This window comes from Sitophilus oryzae, unplaced genomic scaffold (assembly GCF_002938485.1).
Source record: "Sitophilus oryzae breed Bouriz unplaced genomic scaffold, Soryzae_2.0 scaffold_578_pilon_pilon, whole genome shotgun sequence".
Classification (NCBI taxonomy): domain Eukaryota; kingdom Metazoa; phylum Arthropoda; class Insecta; order Coleoptera; family Curculionidae; genus Sitophilus; species Sitophilus oryzae.
Window position 1 is genome coordinate 420,327 of NW_022147171.1, and position 27,741 is coordinate 448,067.

Genomic DNA, 27,741 nt, shown 5'->3' on the forward strand with positions numbered 1-27,741 from the left:
ATGTAATGTATGACTTTTAAAAAAGTTACACATTAAAATTGTGTTTTTTCTAATGGAACACCCTATATATTAATTCATTTTCGGATTCTAAGAAAAAAATAAAAGTGAGTTTTATTAAAAAAGCATATACCTAAAATCAAAATCTAAGGATTTTGACATATTTCACATTTTGTGAAAAGAAGAGTAAATTTTTTAAATTTCGATAATAGCTATCTATCTTTAGTTGACCTTGTATAGCCTGATATTTAATTACAGTAACCATTGTATGTTAAACCAAATTGAAATTAATATGGAATATTACGCACTTTTAAAAGCAAGCTTGCATGATTCAAAGTCAATCAATCATCAAGCGGCTTGCACAGTTTAAATGCTTGCGCAAATTTTCATTACAGATCGATCTACAGACGCTACAGTTTGCTTGTACAAAAAGATTGTTCATGCATGCTTGTCAAGCTTGCGTGTGTGCCACCTTAACAGAATCATATCAATTCTCTCTGATGTAGGATAGGTTTGCATTTTCGGCAAATTTCTGAGATTTTTTTTGTTTCAACTGACACAAAATGATAGCTAGTTGTTAAAGTTGGACTAATTAGACAGCTATGTTGAAGTAACTTCAGACATATCACAGCCACCTAGATTTTATGAAATAATAAAAATCTACCCAGATCAAATCATGTAAATGAAAATATCTAGGAAAATATTTGTTTGAGGGGTAGGCAACCTTAATAGTATTTTGAAGAGACACGAATTCTCCATTAAATATCGGAATAATATACTGGGTGTTTCATTTAAAATAAAAGAGTAACATGCTTTTATAGATGACCAATGTTCAATATTAATTTTGTCTCACCCTGTATACTATACTTTTTGGATCAACTTTTAATTTGATTTAAAATACAATTACTATATATTAGGCTATACCGGGTAAATTCCAATTTAGGTAGGTTTTATTGTAATTTAAAAATTGTTCTCCATTTCTAGAAAATGTTAAATATGTCAAAAACCTTACATTTTAGTCATGTACTTCTCTTATAAAACTCACCTTTATTTTTCTCCAGGAATCCGAAAATCAATTAATATATAGGGTGTTCCATTACAAAAAACACAACTTTGATGTAACTTTTTTTGGGACGCCCTGTAGAACTCTCTATATTTATAAAAAGTGCTCTGAATTAACCTACATATGCTCACAAAATTTCATTTCAATACAAACTGTCGTTCTCCTTGGAGCTTCCGCGGCGTATGAGAGGCGCCACCCTGTACAAGAACGTTTTATACAGGGTCGATCGTGTAAGGAAGCCAATCAGAGTTAAATCTAAAAGAGTTTTGGACTTCCATGTCTTTATTTATTTTTGCTTACACAACGTTTCGGTCAGTGTCAATACCCCAATTTTCATGCGACATTTAAATGAAACATCAACATAATCGAAAATATAGCATTTATTTACAGTAGATACAAAGACACGTGTAATACTTTCTTCACAAATAAACTGCCTATATGTATACTAGCTGCACTCATGATAATTTATGCACTCATAATTGATTTAAATGATATGACAAGACAAAACAAAACCGTATGACCAAATTTCCATTGAAAACATCGAAAATACGTTAATTGCATCATCAATTCTTTAAGTTTGCATCATACAAATTTTTCGAAAATAAATATTTACAAATTAGTTCAATATCTGACTAGAACTTTAACCCAGTAACAAAAACAAGTTGTTTTATTTAATGTTTGTTCAAATTTTCTATCATTAAGTCCACAAACTCGTTCCATGCTTCATTCCATATACTAAACGCTTCAGTTTTTTCACTGTCTGACATTGCGCTGTACTGTATAGAGTTTCGGGCAAAGATTTTTAGTATTTCTAAGCCATGTTCTTTCCAGGTCATTGTCATAAACACCACGTACCTGTAAGAAGGTATTCATGAGGTAAAAAGGTAATTATTGTAGGAAAATATGAATAGTTACTCACCAATCGTAGCTGAGCCCAGTGGCGGACCATACTGATGGGTCATCGTTGCATATGACAACGGGATATCCTTGTGATAATAGCACAGTTGCAGGGTGGTTCCTTGGATCATCATTTAACTAAAAAATAATTAATATGTTAGTAATCATTTTCGTAGTAGATGTTTATGCCTTTAAATGATATTAATCTACAGGGTGGTCCGAAATGCATTCGGTAAACTTTAGCAGCATATTCTGCAGATAAAATTAAGCAAAAAAGTTGGTATAAATGTGTATCCTAAAATGCTTCGTTTCGGAGGTACAGGTTGTAGAAGTTTAATTTTTATTTCGATTTTTTCCAAATAATTTCTAAACTATAGTCTATATTTGGATAAAAATTGGTGTCTGGGTGTCCTTTCACATGAGAAATTTGATTGCGATGTCTACTACTCCGTCATTTTCTGCGTATAAAATGTCTCAAGATATATTTAGAATGGAAATTGTTGACATAAAATAAACATGTTGAGTAGATAGTTATTTGACTGAAATAAGATAAATGTCGAAACTTTTTATTTTTTTAAATTTTTCTACGAAAAAACTATGATAAAACAGTTTCTGTTAATCATTTGACACAAAAAACATTTCAAATTTATTATTTCAGTCTAATAACTATTTAGTCAACATGTTTAATTTATGTCAATTATGACGGGTATTGATAATTTCGATTCCAAATATCTCGAGAACCATTGCTTATAGCGATTTTGACCAAGAGACCTCTTTTACGTAAAAAACGTTACGTAAACACTAATTTTTTATCCAAATATCGATGTTACTTCAGAAATTTTGAAAATTCAGAAAATTTGGAAAAAAATTGCAATAAACGTGAAACTCCTGTATCTCCGAAACTAAGTATTTAGGATATACGTTTATACGAACTTTTTTACTTATTTTTATCTGCAGAATATGCTGCCGAGGTTTCCGGAATTCAGTTCGGACCATTACTTACAAGGTGTTGGAGTGGTTAACTAGTGGATTGTATTTTTTTACGTTTTTATTCGTATTAAACATAAGAAAAATTATATAATTGCATTGCATTGGCTTGAATAAAATCAAAGAAAGAAAATTGTTAATTCCTGTTGCTTGCCGTGCTGGTGACAAGTGACAGGCATAGACCATTGTATAGACATTACCTAAGATTCATTTTTGTTTGACATTTGGTATATTAAAAAGAAGATACGTACCCTTAATACTTGATTAGATATTAGACTTAATTCTACTGGAATATCTTTTTCTCTAGCTATATTCAATAATACAGGGTGTTTAGCTAAAGAAAAAGCGTGTCCTATACGACTGCTGTTCAATAAAATTGCATCGACTAGATTTAGATCTGTATGGCCGTATTGGAATGTTTCTCCTGCATGGAAGAAGAACTTCACATCTTGAGAGACACCAAGAAGTTCGTCGTGGAAATCAACCAGTTCCTTGCCATCCTCTTCTAGTCCAACAAAATCAAATCCTTAAAAAGAAATTAAACATTACTACGTTTAATTTAAATTTTTTAAATCCTATATGGGTGTTTCGCCACTGCAAGAAAATCTACAAAATAAAAAAAAATATTTCTTGTAACACTACTGCGTTAATCCAACGGAGACTAATTGTCAGCAGTTAGGTTTACTGATAAAAAAAGTTGCCTAGCGAACAAAAAATGCTTAACGTTTCGGAAAGTATATCTCTTTCCGTCCTCGGAATCAAAAAAATACAAAGAATAAAGAAAAGAAACTATTTAAAATATTTAAATGCAACTATTCGAGAACACTTTATTTAAAAAAAAAACAGATACGTCCACGTCTACAAAAACCGTTGACGTTCTGTTAAAATGACATTATATCAAGTTAAAATTCAAAATTAACAATTACTACCTGATAACAATTAATTACTTAATAAGGTAAAACCAAAAAAGGTTTAAACTTTCCCACCAAGCAAAAAAACTCACATTACATTTGCAACATTGCAGTCAATCCCCAAACAGTTTGCTTTGTAATGTTGATTTCTAAACGTTGTGTCGTGATTGATAAAACCTTGCTAGAAACATTGTTTTTGAATGGCGATTAAAACGTTTTTTCTGCAACATTGCAACAAAGATTCAAATGAGAGATCCGCGCAAGTTAATATTAATTAATAATATAACAAATATACCATAGGATCGAAAAAAAACGGCGTCTAGTTGGCTTGGAAATGAATATTGATGACATTCCCCATATAAAATGACAGCGATTTTTTTTTCATAGCCATCGCTGACGTCTTTTTTTTCGATCATACGGCATAAGAAGTTAGGTTAGGTTAACGCACTTGTTTTTTTACGTTTCTGGTATCACATTTTATGCTTTTCGAATGAGATTTTAATGAATGTAAATGTAAGTACAATTTTATTATTATGTGTGTTTTAATAATACTTAGCCATGAATAAGTATAACAAATTTTGTTTAGTTTAGTTTGTTTTTAAGCTAAATTTTATGCTTTAGGTTAGCTTTTAGCCAACTGAAAATTGAAATAGATAAAATCAGGATACGAGTATATCAATCTAATGATAAAATCACAAATAATATTCAGTATTAACTATTCTCAATAATATTTTTTTAATGACGTTATAATCATTTGAAATTTTTAAAATAAGGGCATAAAGGGGCCTCAAAGATTACTGTCACAAGAGGTAAGTTTCTCATTGCTTTTTTATATTTATTACAACTGATTGTTTTTATTTTTACTACTTTAGAAATTATTGGATATAGATTTCAAAACTTTACCGAAGAGAAATTTGAACAACATGCGAAGACAAAATTTGAAAAATCCAAAAAATCAATTAAAATATAAGTTTGCTTTTCCTTCTACATACATTTAATGTTATACTTTCCTTATGTATTTTTGAATAAGAAATATAAAATAATGTTTATACTGTACGTATATATTTTGTATTATTTCAGAAAAGATCATTAAGTTCTCAGTACTTCACAGTATTTTTGAAACAAGTAAGTGATAAATTTCTAATTTTTGTTTGTTTTTTTTTTCAATTTGTTTGACAAATTCGACTTTCTTGGTAGGGATATATTTACCGAGCATTTTTAATTTTTCTAAGTCAAGGGATATAGAGATATACCTAGATATTTTTATCAATGTTGTTTATCTCAAAGTCTACAATTTAATATCAATTAATGTTTCTGTTGATTATAACCTTATTACTGATGTATTATTGTTAACATAAAATTGCATAAAACTGCTAATGTTCGCAAGAAAAAAACTGTTTCATTAATTGAGAAGTAAATATTAAAAAATAATTTTTATATTTTCCCTCTGATGAATGAAATGTTTTTTTAATGCAAACATTATCTATTTTTTGCTATATTATTTTAGCAATAAGTCAGTTAATTATAATTAATAATATAATTTTACCAATATTGTATTGACGTAAAATTAACAGTATTGCTAATACATCCCAAATTAGTATTTTCTTGAACGTTACATTAGCAACGTTTCAATAATATTGTGAAATGCAACCTTGCTCTGCAATATTATTTGGCGGAAGATTAAGCTACCCTGAAACCTTGCATAAACCTCCCTACAATGAAAAAAGCAATGTTACACCTTGCTTTGCGAAGTTTTGGCAATGTTCCAGCAATAAATTTTGCTTGTTGGGTCTGTATATTTTTAATGTTTATGTATGTTATGTTTATTTATGTTATGTTCTTTAAAATCAAAGGAGCGACTGCCATACATTACTAACATCTAGAGATGCATGAGCGATACATTTATTTTTATTAGATTGTATTAAAAAAAGCCTATTTTATTTTTCTTTTAGGGACTATCGCTTCCTTTATTATAATTTTGGCGTTGTTAAAATCTATTATGTGCCCTGTGTCCCATGAATGCTGACAAATATTAGATTTGTGAAAGTCGCTCTTTCCTAAATAATCTTTATGTTCTTTAATTCAAACATTAACATTTTTTATAACTTTCTTATTTTAAATGGGTGCCCCCATTTTTTATTACATACTTAAGTTCTATGTAAAATTTTACGAATTTTGATATTAAACACTCTATATCTAACATTAACCGTTCTTAAAAAAAATATATATTTAAAATTTTTGAACGAAAAAAATGCCTGTCAAAGAAATTTGTATAGCCCATACGTCAAATTTAGTGATTACCACAGCCACTGTGCCATAAAGAGAAGACATGTGGCTGGCATGGAATTGAGCGATTAAAAAATTATACTTTCTATTCTCTCGGTATTTCCGGAAGTGCCGCCATATTGAAAATATTTTTAATCGATAGATCTCAATCTAGATGTGCAAACAATTTTGCACAACATTGTTTTACAACGAAATTGTTTTCCGATCTAGATATCGTGGTTCACGAGAAACTTCTAATGCATGCTCAGCCTGGGACACCCTGTATACCTATCTTAACGCATCACATAAAATTTTTAAATATTGCACCTAATATAATTTTTTTGGGGAAACATTTCTAATTACCTGCTATGAAATCTGGGAAGAGCGATTTGAAGTAAATTAATTGTTCCAAACCCGCTTTCAAAGTGGTATTGTCTACGCCCCTGTACAAACAATGAATGTACTTGGCTCCGACGAATTTCGGATGGGATTCCTTAAATTCGGCTACTGTTTCGATAAAGGTTTCCAGGAATTGTTTAGTGTCGTAAGTGGTTCCGTTTATTTCATACAATGGCATGAATGTTCCTGGAAAAGAAAGATTATCCTAGATTATATAGATATCTTGAAAAATCGTCATTAGCGTAAAACCCCTGTATAGTTAGATAAATGCAGGGTGGTCCGAAATGTATTCCGGAAACTTCAGCAGCAAATTCTGCATATAAAAATAAGTAAAAAAGTTCTAAAATGCTTAGTTTCGGAAATACAGGGTGTAGAAGTTTAATTGTTATTTCGATTTTTTCTTTGAATAAGAAGACTAAGGAAGGAGCATAATGCTATCCATGTATTCATGCATGGTGGGCGGAAAAGACACCATAAAAGCTCTCTAGGGTGGGGATCCTTGACAGTTCTGTTTGACGATTCATTTGACACATTTGAATTTGATTTGAAATTTTGTGGATTTGTCAGTCTTTACGGAGCTGATTTTATGTTATTTATTATTTATTCTACTACTGATAGTTGTATAAAGGTAGTAAATCTAGATGGAAATTGTGGCAGAACTTAAATTAACAGTGACACTATCGCGATTTATCGAAAGAGACTCTAAAATAGTTGGTTGTGTAGCGTGCGGTAGATCTCGGCAGAAATTGAGTGAAATAATGGAACAACTTTTCGCTAGTAAGTGACTATATAATATACATACGTGTAGTAAACCGATCATTTATGAAATTCACTTAAATTAACTAAATTATATATTTTTCTTGCATTTTAGCTTTTATTTATTACTTGTCAAAGATTAGATGTCAAAGAATTTAGATACGTTAATATGACTTACCTGCTTCAGTAGCGTATCGGATGTTTGTGTTAATAAATACTTATTATAACTTATCTATTTTTATTAGTATTATATATTTTTATAACAATTTTAATAACTACCAACATTTATTCACAACGTAAAATAAAACAACAAATTATTGAGTCTACCCCACGTCTACCCTACATCATAGTTTTACATTTTTTAAATAAAATTAGAACGACACTGATAAACCGGAATTTAAGTCGGCCATATTTGAGGCCCATCGCGGTGTACCTAATATTTTTGATATGCTCCTTCCTTAGTCTTCTTATTCAAAGGATTTTTTCCAAATAATTTCTGAAGTAACGTCAATATTTGGGTGAAAATTGGTGTCTAGAGGTTTTTTGACATGAGAAATTTGATTTTAATGTCAATATGACACCTACTTGTAGAGGGCACCACATACATATTTTTTAACTGGTTTAAAGGGTAATAACTTTTTGTCCACACCTGTATAAAACTACTGAGTAAAAGAATATACATTTCCGACGTTTTTTATGTAGAAAAGGTCTCTTGGTAAAAATCGTTACGAAATCGTTACAATACCTGTCATCATTGACATAAATTAAACATATATGTTGACTAAATAGTTCTTAGACTGAAATCTTTTGAAAAATAAATTTGAAATGTTTTTGTGCCAAAAGTTCAACAGAAACTGTTTTATTATCATTTTTTCGCAAAAAAAATTATGATTAATTTAAAAAAATAAAAATATATTATTTTAGTCGAATAACTAACTATATACCGTATGATCGAATAAAAACAGCGTCAGCGATGGCTATGAAATGAAAATCGCTGTCATTTTATATGTAAAATTATATGAGAAATGTCATCGATCGTCATTTCATAGCTATCGTTGACGCCGTTTTTATTCGATCATACGGTATATGCAACGTGTGTTTATTTTTTGTCAATAATGACATGTATTGACTATTTCCATTCTAAATATCTTGAGAACGGTTGCTCGTAGTGATTTTTACCAAGAAACATTTTTTACGTAAAAAAGTCACGGAAGTGAATATTTTTTCACTCAGTAGTTTTATACAGGTACGGACAATAAGTAGGTGGCGCCCTCTACAAATTAGAGTCATATTGACATAAAAATCAAATTTTTCGTGTCACAAAACTCCCAGACACTAATTTTCATCCAAATATTAACGTTACTTAAGAAATTATTTGAAAAAAATAGAAATAAAAATGAAAGTTCTATACCCTGTATCTCCGAAACTAATCATTTTAGGACATACATTTATACGAACTTTTTTATTTATTTTTATCTGCAGAATATGCTGCCGAAGTTTCCGGAATACAGTTTGGACCACCCTGTATAATAATCTTTACAGAATATTGCTTCTAACGCGAAATATTCAGAAATCAAAATATTTGACAAGTTTCTTAGTGGGTCTTGAACAAAAATTTACACCAACTAGGAAAAAGAAAACATTCTTCTTTTAGAAGACTGATAAAAATGTTTTCTTTTGAGTCACGAGAGCTCAAGAAAGTTTAATGTATAATGTATGTTGATTTTGTGATAGTTTGGTTCAAATAACTAATTTCTTCAACAGAGATAACGGTTACTTAACTATTACACATTTAATTTAAAGTAGTTTCAAATGAAAAATAAATGTTTTTTTTGCAAGAGAAGTTTATGAGTTTGGATTGTTATCTCTTGAATTCAAGAGAATATTTCTATCCTTGTAGGTGTATTTAAAAATTTACTTTTCGTATTTTTTTTTCAACTCGACAAAACTTAGGACAAAAAAAGTCAACTTTTTGACCACAAGTCCACATATACAGGATGAGTCTTAAATAAGTGCAAATTTTTCAGGACTGTTAGACCTCGATAAACGAAACATATTTTCTCGTTACCGTTTTTCAAATATGCCCAAAATAACCGTGTTTTCAAGTTTGAAAGTTAAAAAAAATTGATTTGTTTTTAAAAAATTTTCAGAGCCACCCGATTTTTGCTGTATTTGAATCTATTTTTAGTGCCGTAACTATGGTAATATTAGAGGTTAAGAAATTATACAGTGGGGAAATTTGCCGTGAACAGACAGTTCAAAAGAGTTTTTTAAAATATACAGGAAAAGTTAGAAGAGAATGCACGATTTTCAACATCTTTTTGTGAAAAAACTCTCATTGACGTGTCCCTGGGGTCGAAATATACCACCCCTATAATGCCTTCCACAGGACTGTTTTTTTAAAACTTTAAAACTTCGTCAAATTTATGTTGACCATTGTTGTGATGTCACATTATGATCCAGAGTTTTAAAAGCAGTATAGTTCTAAGGAAGGCATTATACTCGTATATTATACCAAAACGTCGACTTTATACTTAATTAAAACTTCTGAGTTTTATTTTGACCCAAATCCAAACGAAAAAATAACTATAACTATTTTGGGGTCAATAAACCAACGAACGTACAGATTATGGTTTACGGTACAACAACGGTTTATTTCCTTCTAAGATTTAAAACCTTTAAACAACTATCAGTAGCTGAATAAATAATAAATAACATAAAATTAGCTCAGTAAAAACTGACAAATCCACAAAATTTCAAATCAAATTCAAATGTATGTCAAAAGGAACTGTCAAGGATTGCCACCCTAGAGCCCTTTGTCCGTCTACCATGCATGAATACATAGATAGCATTATACTTCTTCTTTAATTTTTTTTTCAAAGGTGGAAAATAAAATTCCAACTCTAGATGCAACATTTCATAAACGCCTACTTGTGCGGTTTGAAATTTTGATGCAAAATCCGGCAATACCGCATAGAAGAAATGTATCAACCCAACTCTTTTATCTCCTTAATACATTTAATTTTAATAAGTTACATTTCAAACCAATTTTATAGATACTCTACTTAATATTTAATAAATCAAATATAATTAATACATTTTCTATTAAACTGTCAACATCACTTGTCTGAGACCTACCTCTTAACTCCGTATAAAACACATTATCTTCATAAAGTTCCTCTAGAAGCCTATAAATATACCGTTTAAATATTGGCCTATACGCCACCAAATCGTACAGTGTCGAAAATGTATTCTTAAATTTACTCCAAATCTCCTCTCTACTTTGGTTCAGACTGTCAATACCGAGTGTCATTTTGTCCTTTAAAAATTCGTCAAAACTTTTGTTTTCATCTGCGAATTCCTTTCTGTAAGTTTTCAGGCTCTTCCAAGAACAATTTGCGTCCTGTTTTGGATCTTGTAAGACTCTTAGTTTGAATATGTTGTTCAAGTAACAGGCGTAGATGTTGTCGTTGTATGTTATATTAGATATTATCCAGTCTATATTTACGCCTGCTAAAAAGTGGGTGTGAAGGGATGATCCTTTAGGTAGTTTTCTGATAAGCTGGAATACCTAAAACATATATAACATAGTAATTAGATGTAACGTTTAGTTTCAGTTTTTAAAGGTGATATAGATAAATTGGCAAAAAGTAATAAAATTATTGAGATTTTTTGGTGTCATTAGATTTAATGACACGAAATGTAGATTTATTAGAAAATATAGATTATGTTTTAGTTGAAAAAGTTATACAGGGTGTCATTGAAATGGTGTAAAAAAAATCGGGGAGTGATAGTACTCCTAAAAAGAGTAAAAAAAGTTCCGATAAGTATAGGGCGAAAAATGCATATTAAGGGAGTTAGGGGCACTGAATAAGCTGTTTACCAAAATCATTGCTAAACGTCTCGAACGTAAACTAGATTTCTATCAACCAAGAGAACAGGCAAGCTTTAGGAAAGGTTATGGAACAAACGATCATCTTCAAGTAATTAAAGTACTGATAAAAAAATCTGTGGAATACAACAGGCCCCTAGCATTGGTGTTCGTTGATTTCCAGAAAGCATTTGACGCAGTAGAATTAACATCAATAATAGCAGCATTGGAGCAGGGAAGAGTAGATTATAGGTATACAAGGCTTATAGAATACATATATAGTAATGCCACCACAACTGTAAAACTTCACGAAACAACAGATAAAATTGAGGTAGGCAGCGGAGTTCGACAAGGGGATACTATTTCGCCTAAACTTTTTACAGCTGTCCTTGAATACGCAATGAAATCACTCTCTTGGGAGAATAGGGGCATAAATATCGATGGTGAAAGGTTGACACATCTCAGATGACATCGTCCTTGTCTCAGATAACATCGGAGATTCAAAGCAGATGCTCGAAGAATTAGTGCAGGCCTCATTAAAAGTCGGTCTCCGGATAAATACGAGTAAAACGCAAATAATGACAAACTTAGTGCTGACACAGAACATCAGAATAGGTGACGCCGACATAAAAGAAACACATATACCTATACAAATATTTCGGGCACGAAATACAAATCGGAAAGAACAACCAAACACACGAGATACAGCGCAGAATAGGTTTGGATTGGGCTGCTTTTGGCAAACTGCAAGAGACCTTTAAAAGTGATATACCCATATGCTTGAAGAGGAAAGTTTATGAACAATGCGTCTTGCCGGTAATAACATATGGAGCGGAAACTCTAACATTAACGAAAAAGTCAGCAGAAAATTTAAGAGTAGCCCAGAGAGCCATGGAGAGAGCCATGCTTGGAATAACTAAAAGAAACAAAATTGCTAATAACACTATCAGACAAAAAACCAAAATTAAAGACATAGTAGAACACGTAACTCGAATGAAATGGAGATGGGCAGGTCATGTGGCGAGAACATCTAAAGACAGGTGGACTAGAAGATTGTTAGAATGGCGACCTCGAGCAGATAAACGTAGCAGAGGCAGACCACCGACACGCTGGACCGATGATGTAAAGAGGATTGCTGGAAATTGGATGATGACGGCCCAAAATCGAGAGACATGGAGAAATATGGAGGAGGCCTACGTTCAGCAGTGGACAACAATGGCTACATGATGATGATGATGAGGGGCACTGAAAGGGTGAATTTAAAAAAACGGTTGTTTTAAAATTGTAGGCTTAAAGAACGAGATAAAATTTCGAAAAAAAATCATCTGCCATAAATTTTGACCCTAAATCAAATGGTGATACTGAAAAATTATTTGAAAAAGCGGAAAGGGTAGTTTTTGCAAGGGTAAGGGGTTGGTTCGTGAATAACTTTTTTGAGGTTATTTTTTTGCAACGTGAGTTAATTTTTTGAAAACTACATACCTTTTCCTACAAAAAAGGTACTCTTGTTGCACATCGCCCAGAGCGATGGTTTTCGAGAAAATTGAAGGTAAAGGGTTTGCTATGACGGGTTGCTAACTGGTTAATCAACATAACCTTATGAAAGTTATGGCGGTTCCAAAGTAACCAAGTAGTTATTAAATTATTAATTCTCTCTCAACTTCTTTCAACATTCAATTCCGTTGGACAATTTTATTCAACTAAATTGAACCTTGTATTTCCAGCAGGTGATGGTAAAATCATAAACACTTCTCATAATATTTTACTGTATACAAAGTCAAGTTTTGCAAATTAAATTTGTGCAGTTATTATTTAATATTTTTAATAATCCATGTTCATAAGTCGCACTTTGGTATACTGTTGAATTACAAGCAATGAGAAAGTTACACATACACAAAGTGTCAGATACAAACATACAAAGTGTCAGATACAAACATTATTCAGCAAAACTCTAAAAACAGTTGAATAATTACATACTCAAAATACCAATCTAAGGCTTTTAAACATAAAGGTGTATATATTTATATAGAGATAAAATCTCTCTCTTCTTATTGGTTAAATGCATCGTTAACTGAAAATTGATAAGGTTCTCCTTATCTTTAATTTTTAAAGTTACCTTTCTGTTTATTTTTTTTTAGTAGTTATGGCGTTTATGATATAGTCCATATACCGGGTGCGTCTCAAAAGTGGCTCACCCCCTATAACTTTTTTATTTTTTCAGATAGAAAAACGAGATTTTTTGGTATGTTAGTATTTAACATAAATTAAGATTGATTGACGTATTCAAATGTTTTTGGTCAGTTCCCGTTTCACCGGAAATGACTACAACTTTTGATTTTTAAATGGCTCTCTCGGTATGTCTTTACTTCATTCGATAGAAAATGTCACTCTGATAGAATGACATATCATATGTCAACTTTTAACATTTTCGCATATAGTTTATCTAAAATTATAACATGCGGTTCATAACAAAAATTTGATTCGAAATACCAAGTGTGTGGTATTAAATTATTCATAAAAAAATGCTTTTTCCAAATATGCTAATGAGCCACCCTTGTTCCATTTTAAAAAATTGAGTTATGATTGAAAATAAACAATTAGGGCATCTTTTAACTGGCCAGGACAAAACACTAAAAGCATTGGACGATTAAATCTATTTTTCAGAGGCCCCTTCATTAAAAATTAGTGTTTTTAACATAGCTATGGCACTCTAGATTGAAATTTAAAATACGATTTTTTCTTAAGTGAGAATGTCAAAAGTTGACATGTGATATGTCATTCTATTCAGAATGTCATTTTCTATCGAATAAAGTAAAAAAATACCGAGGGTGCCATTTAAAAATGAAAAGTAGTCATTTCCGGTGAAACAAGAAGTGACCAAAAACAATTGAATGCGTCAATCATAATTTAGGTCATATAATACCATACCAAGTTTCGTTTTTTTATATGAAAAATTAAAAAAGTTATAGGGGGTGAACCACTTTTAAGACGCACTCGGTATTAAGCTTAAAAATATTTCATTAAAATTATTCAAAAAAACTCACATATTGTGATATTAATGACATAGTTAAAATATATTTTACCTCGCACAAACTAATTATTATTAAGTACTATTTACTATTGTAAAATGATATATTAACAAATTAGTAATATTATTTTTTAACTTGTATTATTCTTTATCCTTTAGTAGAATAATTTGGTTTAATATTAAAGTCAAAGGATGAATTAGGGCACCATACTGACTTGTAACATACAATATGATCAAATAATCTTATGATCAAGCGTGCCTTAGCCTACAATGGAAATTAGCCTACTGTAACACTAGGTATAGAACTTACAAAATATTCCATTAGTATATATAAAAATAATATTTTTGATAATCCCTTAAATGAAAATGACGTCAATGTAAATATACAGTAATTTCAAGTCGTTTATCTACTCTTTATAATTAATAAATGAGTAATTAGTTAGTTGGTATGCATTGGTTGGGAAAGGCTTTCAATATCTAAAACACTTATTATTCATCAGTATCAAATTATATCAATAATCATAAATTATTGATATAATTTATTAATACTTGTAGACCTATATTTCACGGTAAATGAATAAATAAAATAATAAACTCAAAATTAAGAAAAACATTAAAATTATTTTAATTGAATTAAATTAAATCATGTTGAGCAATATCTAATAAACTCAGAAGTAAATATATATGTATACATACCTATTATGTTTAATTATTACTTTTAACAAATTATGGTTGGTGCCACACAATCTTTTTTTTGGTATGCTACAATGTTAACACCAAAATTTAGTCTTAGTATATTTTTAACAATTTTATATTAACAATATTTATATTAAATGCTGTTTTCTCAGATTTACTAAAAAATAGAAAACATCGGGATCTTTATTAGTGATCAAATTTGGAGCCGCGATAAATAAAGAGGCACTTGTTAGAAAACAGAGTCAACCATAGACTTAGAATAAAATATAGACTACACTATTTACATTTAAGCGCGGTCCAATATTAATTTTTGTAAACATGTTTACTCCTGGGTGCAGCTGACCTCGGCCGTCTGAGTCTTTCGCCTCCAGCCTATGTTGTCACGTCTAAAATATTATTAATATTTTTTTTGTTGTTCTACACATATATTGAGATATTAAAACTGTATTTTAATAAAGTAGTGTTTAATAGTAGAAAGATGTATTAAATAGTCCCTATACTACTAAATTATAAGTCGGAGACTATTTAAAAATGACAAATTCTTTACAATTTGGCAACACCCATCAATCGCCGGGTCGCCTGTTCATTCTTTATTCTCTCGTAGTAGAGCCATAGTAGAGTAAAGCACGTGTCGTAAAACCTTGTTGTCACAGTTTCTCCATGGCTATTTTATTGTTTTTATTGGATGTTTTGATTTTGTATTTTTTTGGATTCGATTTTCTTAGTGTGTAGTGTCGGTTTAGTGTTTATTTTGATTACTTTTATTTAAAAACTATAAAACATGGTTCGTCAGTGCCAAATTTGTAAGAAATTGGACTATTTAAGTCCTGGAACAACATTCCACAGGTAAGTCAAATTTACTATTTTGGCGTCAGTGGCGTTGTAGAAAGGCGCTTATTTAGATAATAATTTAGTAAATTATAAACCCTGGAAAATCTGTATTTTTTATATTTATCATTTACGTAAAGGTTCTTACTAACCTCGTTATTAATATAACGAGTAGATACATTATTAAGTACATAAGAAGTAGACACATTATTTTCTTGGGCATTGGTTAATTTAATGCTTTTTTTTATGAAAAATGTGTTTCTTTTTATTCTAAAACCATCCTTAGAATCTAAAATAACATACAGGAATTCCAGAATGATATTCCATTATGAAACAACAATTTTTAAGGCTTATTATAAACTATAAACAATCGAGAAAGTCGAAAAAATTACAAGCTACCAAACATTTTAAAATACCAAACATTCCTTATTTTTTTTCAAGACTAAAATATTTTACAAACATTACTTTTTCCCTATAGTTTCACATCAGGTATAGAAATAACTACGTTTTTATGATAGGGTCACCATTATGATAACAAAAATGACGAACAATGGTCCAGAAATGTAAACAAGTACATATTTTTTGTAAATATTTTTCTTACCGCTTGCATTTTTGTCCATTATTATTTCACAAATTATACAGGGTTATGTAAACCAGGTAGATATTTCGTTTTTTTTATATTAAACAAAGATAAAATAAATATGCCATTTTAAAATTTATCCAGTACTTACCTAGAGTTTTTTCTTTTTTTTTCTCGACTGTTAATCTATTATTAATTTGTAATACCGTATGATCGAAAAAAACGGCGTCCAGTTGGCTTGGAAAAAACCATCGATACATACTCCATATAATTTTACATATAAAATGACAGCGATCTTCATTTCATAGCCATCGCTGACGCCGTTTTTTTTCGATTATAAGGTATAATTTTCATTTTTTCTTTTATAATGTAATATCACTTAAGTAATATCACATATAATCTGAAGATAGTTTTAGAATTAACCAAAACGTAAATCTTTAATAAAACAATCTGTTATTATTTGCCATATATGTATGTATCCAAGAAAATAATTTACATATTATTATTATATGTTTTACTGTTTTTTATCTTTATTTGAAACTCAGAAATGTTGCATTGGCTTTCTAAAAAAATGAACTTGTAAGTTTTTAAAATGCTTCGTTTCGGAGATACAGGGTGTAGAAGTTTCATTTTTATTTCGATTTTTTTCCAAATAATTTCTGAAGTGACGTCAATATTTGGACGAAAATTGGCGTTTGGGAGTTTTTTGACATGAAAAATTAGATTTAGATGTCAATTTGACTTTTACTAATAGGGGGCGCCACCTACATATTTTTTAAGTTATTTGAAGAGTAATACTTTTTGTCTGTATCTATATAAAACTACTGAGAAAAATTTACATTTCCAACGTTTTTTACTTAATAAGGTCTCTTGTTGACACTCGCCACAAGTATAGTTCTCAAGATATTTGGAAACGAATTAATCAATACATTCTTCATAAATTATTTGGAAAAAAGCGAAATAAAAATGAAATTTCTACACTCTGTATCTCTGAAACGAAGCATTTTAGGACATAAATTTATACTATTTTTTTTACTGATTTTATTTGCAGATTATGCTGCCAAAGTTTCCTGAATACAATTCCGACCACTCTGTATATCAAGATATCCCCCATTACGTACTAGTTTTTCTTAATAATTTTCTATACATTTTCCAACGCCAAGATGTACCAAGCGCATACAAATACATCAAGCTTCAAACAAGCTTGCACGTTGACAGTAATACCTACAGTAATATTGTATTATATTAATGTAATATTTTTGAACCAATGTTCAATATTACTGTAGTAATACTGTTTATACTCATGCCTTTTATATTTGTTTGAATTTGGTGCATATTTCCATTGAATAAAGTATAGTCACCATTACCATTATTATACTTACTCTATAATAAAGACAGTAACGAGTTAAATAAATGTAGTTTTCATTTTATTCACTTCCTAAAAGCTTGCTTTAATGGAACAGATTCCTGTTTTTTCTAATTTACATAATAAGACATCACTTTTACCGGAAAAAAAAATTAAACAATTATAAAGTTTTTTCTCTTTCTGTTCTATTATATCTATAGAATAGATCCTGTTTTGATTAATATTAGAGTTGTAAATGTTTGACTAAAATTAATATTTTATTAAATTAATAATTTATCATCAATTTCAAAAATTAAATAATTTCGATTATTAAAATTTCTTCTATAACACGTACTTTATTATTTTTATCGTTTTTAGACTCTAAGACGTATTTTTTTTTTTCTAACTCCTAAACTTTGCTTTATATTAAACTATTTTCTTTATCCTAAATCTTAATAATATAAAAAGTTTAAATACGATATATTTTTAATTGAATTATAGCTTCATTAAAATTAAAAAATACCCGCCTATGATACGGAGAGTACAGGTGCACTGAAGAAACAAAAGACAGTGTTGCGTTGGGCGGCAGAGCCGTCAGGAAACGACCGTTACGACGGAGACAGCCTATCTATCGCTCGTGTCGCACTCGTTAGAGCCAAAAACAATAACACAACAATAACAAGACGTTGTCTGTCCGCATCTTCCAGCTATTTATGAATGAGATGCTCAGTCTATATTTTATTCTAAGTCTATGGAGTCAACCCTGTTCAAATCAAGACGTCTAGAAAACCCTGAATATACAGAATTATTAATTCTTGAAAATTCTTAGATCTATGGTAAAAATACAGTTTTATTTGCTTTGAGAAATGAAAATAAAAACTTTTAAACATCAAATCCGAAAAATCATAATACACCATTAAAAACTGGACTTCACGTCGCTCATCAATAAATACAAACAGAGGATTAAGACAAGTAAAATTTGGTTCCTTTAATACGATTAAAAATTTGGACCTCCTGTACCAGTAGTAAATATTAGAGGGAGACTTTCAAATGAGGAGTATCTCTGTAATATTTACTACTAGTCTAAACTTTTATTTCAAATAACAAAAAAGGATACTTTCTAATATTTAATAATGTTAAATTTAGATGTCCGATAAACTCGTATATAATTTTATCGGACGAGTTTATATGTAAATAATGCTGATTCGGGAGAAGACGATCTTCTGCAGCTATTCTTGGCATTGCCTTGATTTGCCGGATATATAACTAATGGAAACGTGGTTTTATGAACCGCGTTAGTATCGTCTAAAGATGATTTTTTCATATAGATAACATATAAGAAAAAACGGTATATGTTCATACGGAACTGTGCAGAATCAGCCAATCACAAAGTGTCTGACTTATGGTAACTACCCGGGCGCATATTTGTATGTTGCACACAGATTGTCCATTCGGAATTAGTCGGGTCTGCTGCGATTCGGTGGTATGTAAGTAATACTCAGGAGAGCACTTTCTTGGATAAAGCGAGTGCAACAGACAGAGAAGTGTTGGCGTTATTATAAATAATTGTTTTGTGAATTGGCGACTTATATGGGTATTGTCTATATTATATTTTCCAACCCTTTTAATGATATAGCATGGGAGCAAAATTAAATTATATATGTGAGAGTACTTGTATATGTGTATCTTGAATTTTGACTGAATTACTGTTGACTAAATTTTAATTTTTATTTGCCTGTGAGGTAAAAATGACGTATATGTGAATGTACTGTATAAACTGAATGTAAACATGAGAACTTAAGAAAATATACAGGAAAGTTATTCCTTCGAGATAAATAATGGTGTTTGTACTACAGGAAAACGCAGATTCTGAGGGGAACGGACACCAACAATTTTTCTCAGGTAATTTTCCGACTTTTAAAAGACATCCCCATGGAACGCACGAAAGCCTTTAATTTAACTCAGTTATGCGGTGTTATTATAAATGACTTTGAAGAATACTTCAGTCAAAGAATACTTGATTTAATTTTTAACGTCTCAAAAGAAGTAATATACAGGGTGGTCCGATCTGTATTCCGGAAACTTCGGCAGCATATTCTGCATATTAAAATAAGTAAAAAAGTTCGTATAAATGTATGTCTTAAAATGCTTAGTTTCGGAGATACAGGGTGTAGAAGTTTCATTTTTATTTCGATTTTTTTCAAATAATTCATGAAGTAACATCAATATTTGGATGAAAATTGGCGTCTGGGAGTTTTTTGGCATGAGAAATTTGATGTCAATATGACTCCTACTTGTAGAGGGCGCCACCTACATATGTCTTAACTGGTTTGAAGAGTAATAACTTTTCGTCCATACCTGTATAAAACTATTGAGTAAAAAAATATACATTTACAACTGTTTCTACATAAAAAAGGTCTCTTGATAAAAATCCCTACGAGTAATGGTTCTCGACATATTTGGACTTGAAATTATCAATACCTGTCATCATTGACATAAATTAAACTTGTTGACTAAATAGTTATTAGACTGAAATCATAAATTTGATTTTTTTTGTACCAAAAGTTCAACAGAAGCTGTTTAATCATCATGTTTTCGCAGAAAAATGTATGATTAATTAAAAAAAAATAAAAATTTATTATTTCAGTCAAATAACTATACTCATCGTGTGCTTATTTTTTGTCAATAATGACATGTATTGACTATTTCCATTCTAAATATCTTGAGAACGGTTGCTCATAGCGATTTTTACCAAGAGACATTTTTTACGTAACAAGTCATGGAAATGTATATTTTTTTAGTCAGTAGTTTTAACAGGTACGGACGAAAAGTTATTACTCTTCAAAACAATCAAAACGCATCGCATGTAGGAGGCGCCCCCTACAAATAGGAGTCATTTTGACATCAAAATCAAATTTCTCGCACCACAAAACTCCCAGACACTAATTTTCATCCAAATATTGACGTTACTTCAGAAATTATTTAGAAAAGATCGAAATAAAAATGAAACTTCTACACCCTGTATCTCCGAAACTAAGCATTTTAGGACATACATTTATACGATCTTTTTTACTTATTTTTATCTGTAGAATATGCTGCCGAAGTTTCCGGAATACAGTTCGGACCACCCTGTATAGATATCTGATTGATACAAATGATGCTTGTGTCATCGGATTTAACTAAAGTAGTGTCATCGGATTTAACTACCATGGAGTTCCGGGTTAAAATTGCAAAAAATTATGATAGTATTTATTAGGTAGATATGACTGTGTGTAAACGTTCTTGTCCAGTTGGATTTAATGGTAAGTTTTGTGACCATGAGGCATCTGCCATAAAAAAATTCAATATCTTAAATATTTGCAATACAATGACTGCTGAAAACAAATTCAAATTTTATTACATTGCTGTTACTGGAAAACAACCAAATTCTGAATTAATTCTTCCTCTACAATATAACAGCAAAGCATTAATACCTACCACTATTGAAGCTACCGCACTTAGTTCAGTAGACCGAACTAGTGTTATCGACAATGTTAGAACTGGTGAAAATCTTAGAAAAACTAAATGTAAGTAGGTATGACACGTTAGACACTGAGAATATCATAAATTATCAAGCGTGTTTCATAAAAGAATATAGTTATTTACTTAACTATCTCGTGTTAGGTACAACATTTTTCCTATAAGCTCCAAAAATTAAACTGGCATATACATACATATGTTACAATGTTTCTGTATGTTGCACTCTCTTTATCCAAGAAAGTGCTCTCCCGACTATAACTTACATACCGCCGAATCGCAGCATACCCGACTAATTCCGAATGGATAATCTGTGTGCAACATACAAATATGCTACCCGGGCGGACATTGGCTCTCCGACTACTGACTACTGACAAAACAGCGCTTTTATCATATAAAAAAAAATGGTCAAGTGCGAGTCGGACCCGCGCACGAAGGGTTCGTAACATTCATTATCGATACAACATTAGACACTATATTATTATAAACTTTTTTTCCGATTTAGCTGAAATTTTGAATGCGCGTATAAGTAATTTAAAAAAAATGAAGAAACACATTACTAAAAATTGTATTAATCAATAATAAATATGTAAAAAGTAAAAATAAATATGTAAACATATGTAAAAATTAAAAAAAAACGATTAAAAAAAAGTCTTGACTAGGATTCGAACCAGCCTTACTACGGCTCCAACGTCATAGCCACAAATTACCTTCAAAGCAGCGTAAAGTCCTACCGCTTTAACCACGCGGCCACCGAGGACTTGAAAGATTCTATGTAAAATTCTTACTTAAAAGATAATGTTTAGTGAAAGTACTTTTTTATTTATAAACATTTATTTAATTCTGTTTTTAGTATTTGTTCTTATAGCGGCAACATAGATACATTATCTGTAAAAATTTCAACTGTCTACCTATAACGGTTCATAAGATAGACAGCGAGGTCTTAGTAATAGGGTTCCCGTTTTTACCCTTTGGGTACGGAACCCTAAAAAATAAAACCATTGGTAGGTTTATGAAAAAAACTGTTATATTTAATGTGAAGCCCAATAACCACACTATCTATTACATAAAACGTCATTTAAATGTAACCAATAAAGAAAATTTAATCAACAATTTAAAATCAGCTTTTTCTAAACTCTGTCTGTCCGACCACTGACATATTCACCCTACTCAAGAAGCCTCCAAAATAAGTAAAAAATATGAGATTGCTATTGTTCGCATTACTTTACAATACCATATCTAGTTTAACAGGTTTTTGTGGTCAAAGTTGCGGTTATTTTGGCGGTGGTAGCTGATAATATAACATTGATATAAATTGAATTACGCGATTGGGTTTATAAATTGCCAATATAAACTATTTCATCGTTCGATCATAGGTATAATTATTGAGCATGCTATACTTACTTTAGATTGTTCAATATCATCTTTGGCCACTAAGAAGTTCTCGCTAGCCGCCAACCTCGAAGAATTCTTATACGACTCGTCCAGTTCATCTTTTTTCCATCGCAACAATAACCGATTAACAACCTCTTCTTTTTCGCTAAGATTTCCTCCACCATTTACCATAAAAATCCGTTTTTCCTCGTTTATCAGTCTGCTTCGTTCGTCGACGTACGTATCCGCTCCGGCGATTCTTCCCATAGCGACAATCAAAATGAATAAATTGAATATACGAAAAGGCAGGTAATTCAGGTTGTTCCTTTCACCGCCTATATCTCCACTGGTCGTCTCAGGCATATCTGCGTTTCTTTTTATCGTGAGGATTTTATCGGTAATCTCTATCTACGGGGCCACTTTACGAAACTGGCGCACGGACAGTTATCGATCTTTTTATATTGGATGTTGGGGGTCCGGTGGTTCCCCGGAATATGGATGTTTTCTGTGACAATGAACTTGATACACGTAGTGTCACCAGATGTTTATCGTTCCCAGAGTTGTGGTTCCTTTGAAGCTAGTTTTTGGCTATTGTCCTTTTTGACCTATGTAGATAAACAGATTTTTTGAATTTATATACGAAAGGTAGAGATCTACAATATTTTATTATCAATTAAAATATTTCAATACTATTGTTATCAACCGTCCTCTATTTCAGAGGACATTCCTGTTTAAGATCGTACCAATGACATATTCAGATGTCACTGATGGTTCGTTGATTGTTCGTTGATTGATTTCTTATCTTTTCTCTCACGTATTGAAAAAGTCTTCTTTTTTACACTCCAAACAAACAATCTAAAAAATATTTGTCCATCGCCACAATGTTTAATAAGATTGTTAATTTTAAAAGAAATATTTAGGTACAAGAAATAGCTGTGTATGCGATAAACATGATTAGTTTTTTTATGTTTACTTGCTGTTTGCTTATATTTTGAAATAAAAAGTTTTGTAGTAAATCGTTTATTTTATTTTACCGGTTTTGGGTATAAATATTTCTAGAAAGTAGGATAGACCATCAACCGCATAACGTTTACGGAACTATTGGGTACATTCTTGACATTTTGAGGTTTCAAAAAATATTTCGACTGTTGCGCTTTTTAACCCTCTCATCCTCAAGGAAGATTCTGAATACGATTTTTAGAGGAAAGAAGATAAACAACCTTTAGACCAGAAGAACAAACAAAGAAATAAAGCAACTATATGGTGTACCGAGTATAACGGGAGTAACAAACGCACAAAAACTAAGATTGCTGGGACATATTAAAATAATTGGTGAAACAAGAGTGAGGACCCAAGTAGCATTTTCACGACTTGCGACCACATGTTTACTAAACACAACGTTGGATTAGTTACAAAAAATAGTTAGCTCCCTACCTTGGGTATTAAAATAAATTTAAACGTTTTTATAACGTTGTGCCGACGTTGGACTAGTACTGTGCTAGTACTACAGCAAAGTAGGAAGCTTCTGCGACGTCGAATAAACGTTGTCTTCTAACCTTTTTTGCTTAAGTGATCTTTAGGTGATTCGGACAACGTAGTTACAAAGTTGGACAATATATAGTTTTTCGACGTCAGTTTCAGGACCTATTCCAACGTTATGCAAACGTCGTCTGTTTTACTAATTCCAACGTTGTTTAGATTTCCTTATTCTTACGTTGGTAGGACGTCGAGTCACTACCTTTTGGCAACTGTATTGAACCATAACCTTAAATCTTAAATTTTCACTTCATTGTTCTGTTCAGTCAGACAGTTCAGTGCTGTTTTTGTTTTTATAAAAAAAACTTATTTAAAATGGGACATAAGAAAGGTACATATAAAACTAAATTTAAATATACATCGGCATATATTACCGATAGTTTATCCACTCCCTCGTTTATTTAGATTATAGAGGGCGGCACAAGCTAGACTCTAGGATGACTAAATTAGGCAATCTTGCGACTAGTATACTACCTGTTAAGGCTGAACTGCGACTTTATTAGTCCAGTATGCGACTACTCGAACTACTCCATCTTAATCTCCCAAAACAACAAAGTGAAAGCCGCCATGTTGTTAAATAAGAAAATGTTTCGTTCCTAAAATAGCAATTCCTGCTTTTTGAATACATTAACTTGAAATATTTGATCCTAAAAAACACGCGGAAACAATTTTTTCGACTGCGAATAAATTATTCTCATTTTACTAAAAAAAAAATCAAGATAATTTTTAAAACTTCTATAATTTTAAGGCCCATTAGTATTTTTCAAAGTAGAAACAATACATTTATCAATAAAGTTGTTTGCGTTTAACTTTTTTGTCTTGGGTAACGAGTTACAGAGTCGGTTAAAGTGTTTCAATAATTATAAACATCCTCCACACTTAAATACTTTTGTTTTGTTTTCCTTCACTGCCATCTGACATAAATCTCTAACTAAATCATAAAAATAATATTTTTACTATAATTATACCAATTTAGGATAAAACGCGACTTAGACGCCATATTAGTTTTGTATTTCTGTGAATTAGGATTTTAAACAACGTTGCAGTTTGTACTAAATTAGGCTTCTAGCCAACGTCGGTATCCAACGTCGTTTCGACCCAAAAATTATTCTCCAAACTAGTGCAGACTAGGGTTGGCACGAGGTTGTGCCGACGTAGCGCCCCGACGTTTGGTCGCGTGACACAACGTTGTCCCGACGTCCAAATGCTGCTTGGGGAAATGACTACAACTTTTTGATTTTTAAATCGCACCCTCGGTATTTTTTTTTTCCTTTATTCCATAGAAAATGACACTCTGAATAGAATGACATATCATAAGTCAATATTTGACATCCTCACTTAAAAAATCATATCTCTATTTTTTTAAATGGAACAAGATGGCTCATTAGCATATTTGGAAAAAGCATATTCATACGAATAATTTGGTATCACACACTTGGTATTTCGAGTTAAATTGTCGTTATGAACCGCATGTCACAATTTCAAATAAACCATTATGCGAAAATGTCAAAAGTTGCCATATTATGATATGTCATTCTATTCAGAGTGTCATTTTCTATCAAACAAAGTAAAAAAATACCGATAGGGTGTCATTTAAAAATCACAAGTTGTAGTTATTTCCGGTGAAACAGGAAGTGACCGAAAACAATTGAATACGTCAATCAATCCTAATTTATGTCATATACTAACATACCAAATCTCGTTTTTATCTGAAAAAATAAAAACGTTATAGGGGTGAGCCACTTTTGAGACGCACCCGGTAAATATCAAGAAACTTAATAGAACCTTTTTGTTTAATATATTTAAACAAGGGTAGAACAACGCAGTTTTCAATATGGCTGACTTCACTTCCGTTTTATCAGTGCATTGTGTTCCATTTTTATGTTAAAATGCACTAATAGGTACCGTATGATCGAATAAACACGGCGTCAGCGATGGCTATGAAATGAAGATCGCTGTCATTTCATATGTAAATTTATATGGGAAATGTCATCGATCGTCATTTCCAAGCCAACTGGACGCCATTTTTATTCGATCATAACGGTACTTTGTTTCAAAATATATTTAGTATATTTATCAATTTCAGATTATAATATATTTCAAATGTGGACAAATTTTATGAAACTATTTCACAATAATACAAAATTTCTAAAATTATTATACTAGGTATCTAAGGTTTAAAAAAATTAAAACATGTTTAGACTTACCTTAAAATTCACGAATTTATATCACTTGACGCAATCTTTTATTACACTCATTCGAATTCAATTTTGCGAATAATCGAAAATCGTCATTGTAATTTATCTTTATTTATAAATAAAATGATTAATTTAAAATTGGGAAAAATAAGCTGGCGTCATAATTTCTACAGCGTTTAAAGTAATCTGTTATACGGCTCAATGGTCTAGGGGTATGATTCTCGCTTTGGGTGCGAGAGGTCCCGGGTTCAAATCCCGGTTGAGCCCAAACTTTTTTATTAATTTGAATTAAAATTTAAAACAGTTTGCATGTTTGCAACAAAGAAAACGTCATATTTTAATTAAAAAAATAAGTTTTATTGTTTTATTCATGTATTTATTTATTTTAAAGTTATTTTAGTGAACGCAACGGTATGATTTACTTTGAAGACCACAAATTTAAAATTATTTTAATGACAATATGGTGAAGGAAAACTTTGCAAAATATTTTTCTGGTAGAAATCAGGTACATATATTCACAGATTAAATTAATATTAGGTATTTTTTCATAAAAAAAATTGATAACTAATGTGTAATCAATAAATTTAAAAAGAATCAGAAAGAAATAGTTTTTTTTAAATACCAAGTTTTTTTGGCGTAGTACTTTTTTTAATTTTGTTTCTTCTAACGATTCCAATTTTATGGACTTTTTTGGAAAGCTATGATTAATTTTGAAATAAAATATTTTTAGCACATATTTGACGTTCATAACTCTGTTGAATAATTTTAATTATTTGAAAATTTAAGGCCAGTAGTTATTTTTTGTAAATTTATAAGAGAATTATTGCAAAGAGTCCCTCGCGACTGCCCTGATACTGGTTTTTAATTTTAAGTCTAAATTACTTATGGAAAAAATATATTTTTTTTTGGTTCTCACTATACAGGGTGAGTCTTAAATATGTGCAAATATTTTAGAGGTAATATATTTCGACCCCAGAAACACGTCTTTCAGTTTTTTTCTTAAAAAATTGGAATTTTTTGAAAAAATTTTGGAAATCATCTTTTTAATTTTTAGTAATATAGCAACATAGGTAGTAGATTAAATTTACAAGAAAGAAGACCCAGAAAAGATACGGTGGTTCTCAAAATTTATGCGAAAAATCAAGTTTTTTCAAATTTTGAAAGTAAAATACCTCAGTTATTCTCGACTTATTTGAAAAACGATAAAGAGAAAATATGTTTTTTTTATCGAGATCTACCAGCCCTGAAAATGTTGGCACTTATTTAAGACTCACCCTGTATAAGCAAATAAACTTTGTAGGAAACGCCATATCAAAAAAAAAATAGTTGAAAAATAATTTTTAAAAATATGCAATTTGATTTTTTTGAACTTATTCTGTATACGATAATATGACATATTTTATAGTTTATAAATGTTGGATAATAATTTCAAACTCCTCATATATCCAGTAACAAAAAATATCATATATCCGCCAATTAACAGCACTGATCAAG

General features: G+C 30.7%; 1 protein-coding gene, 1 long non-coding RNA gene and 1 other non-coding gene across 3 annotated transcripts; 2 read left to right on the forward strand and 1 right to left on the reverse strand.

The window, feature by feature from the left end:
- Window positions 1-1,422: 1,422 nt before the first annotated feature.
- On the reverse strand, window positions 1,423-26,348 carry LOC115887581 (adenosine deaminase 2-like). Its single transcript, XM_030907042.1, has 7 exons — window positions 26,257-26,348; window positions 22,544-23,118; window positions 10,414-10,846; window positions 6,484-6,705; window positions 3,196-3,470; window positions 1,980-2,095; window positions 1,423-1,915 (listed from the first exon to the last, which is right to left on the reverse strand). The coding sequence occupies exons 2-7, from the start codon at window positions 22,874-22,876 to the stop codon at window positions 1,732-1,734; spliced, it is 1,563 nt and encodes a 520-aa protein (XP_030762902.1). The 5' UTR covers window positions 22,877-23,118; window positions 26,257-26,348; the 3' UTR covers window positions 1,423-1,731.
- Window positions 15,629-17,688, forward strand: LOC115887582. Its single transcript, XR_004051117.1, has 2 exons — window positions 15,629-15,716; window positions 17,330-17,688. It is a non-coding gene; the product is annotated as an uncharacterized LOC115887582 (long non-coding RNA).
- A 94-nt stretch (window positions 26,349-26,442) lies between the features above and the next one.
- On the forward strand, window positions 26,443-26,514 carry Trnap-ugg. Its single transcript has one exon. It is a non-coding gene; the product is annotated as a tRNA-Pro (tRNA).
- Window positions 26,515-27,741: the final 1,227 nt, after the last annotated feature.

Bases quoted from the DNA above. Each gene is read 5' to 3' on its own strand.
- LOC115887581 (XM_030907042.1), bottom strand. From the start codon at position 22,876: ATGCCTGAGACGACCAGTGGAGATATAGGCGGTGAAAGGAACAACCTG. The intron at 6,706-10,413 runs GTAGGTCTCAGA...TTTCTTTTCCAG, and splicing joins GTTTTATACGGAGTTAAGAG to GAACATTCATGCCATTGTAT. The intron at 2,096-3,195 runs GTACGTATCTTC...ATTATTTTTTAG, and splicing joins TATCTAATCAAGTATTAAGG to TTAAATGATGATCCAAGGAA.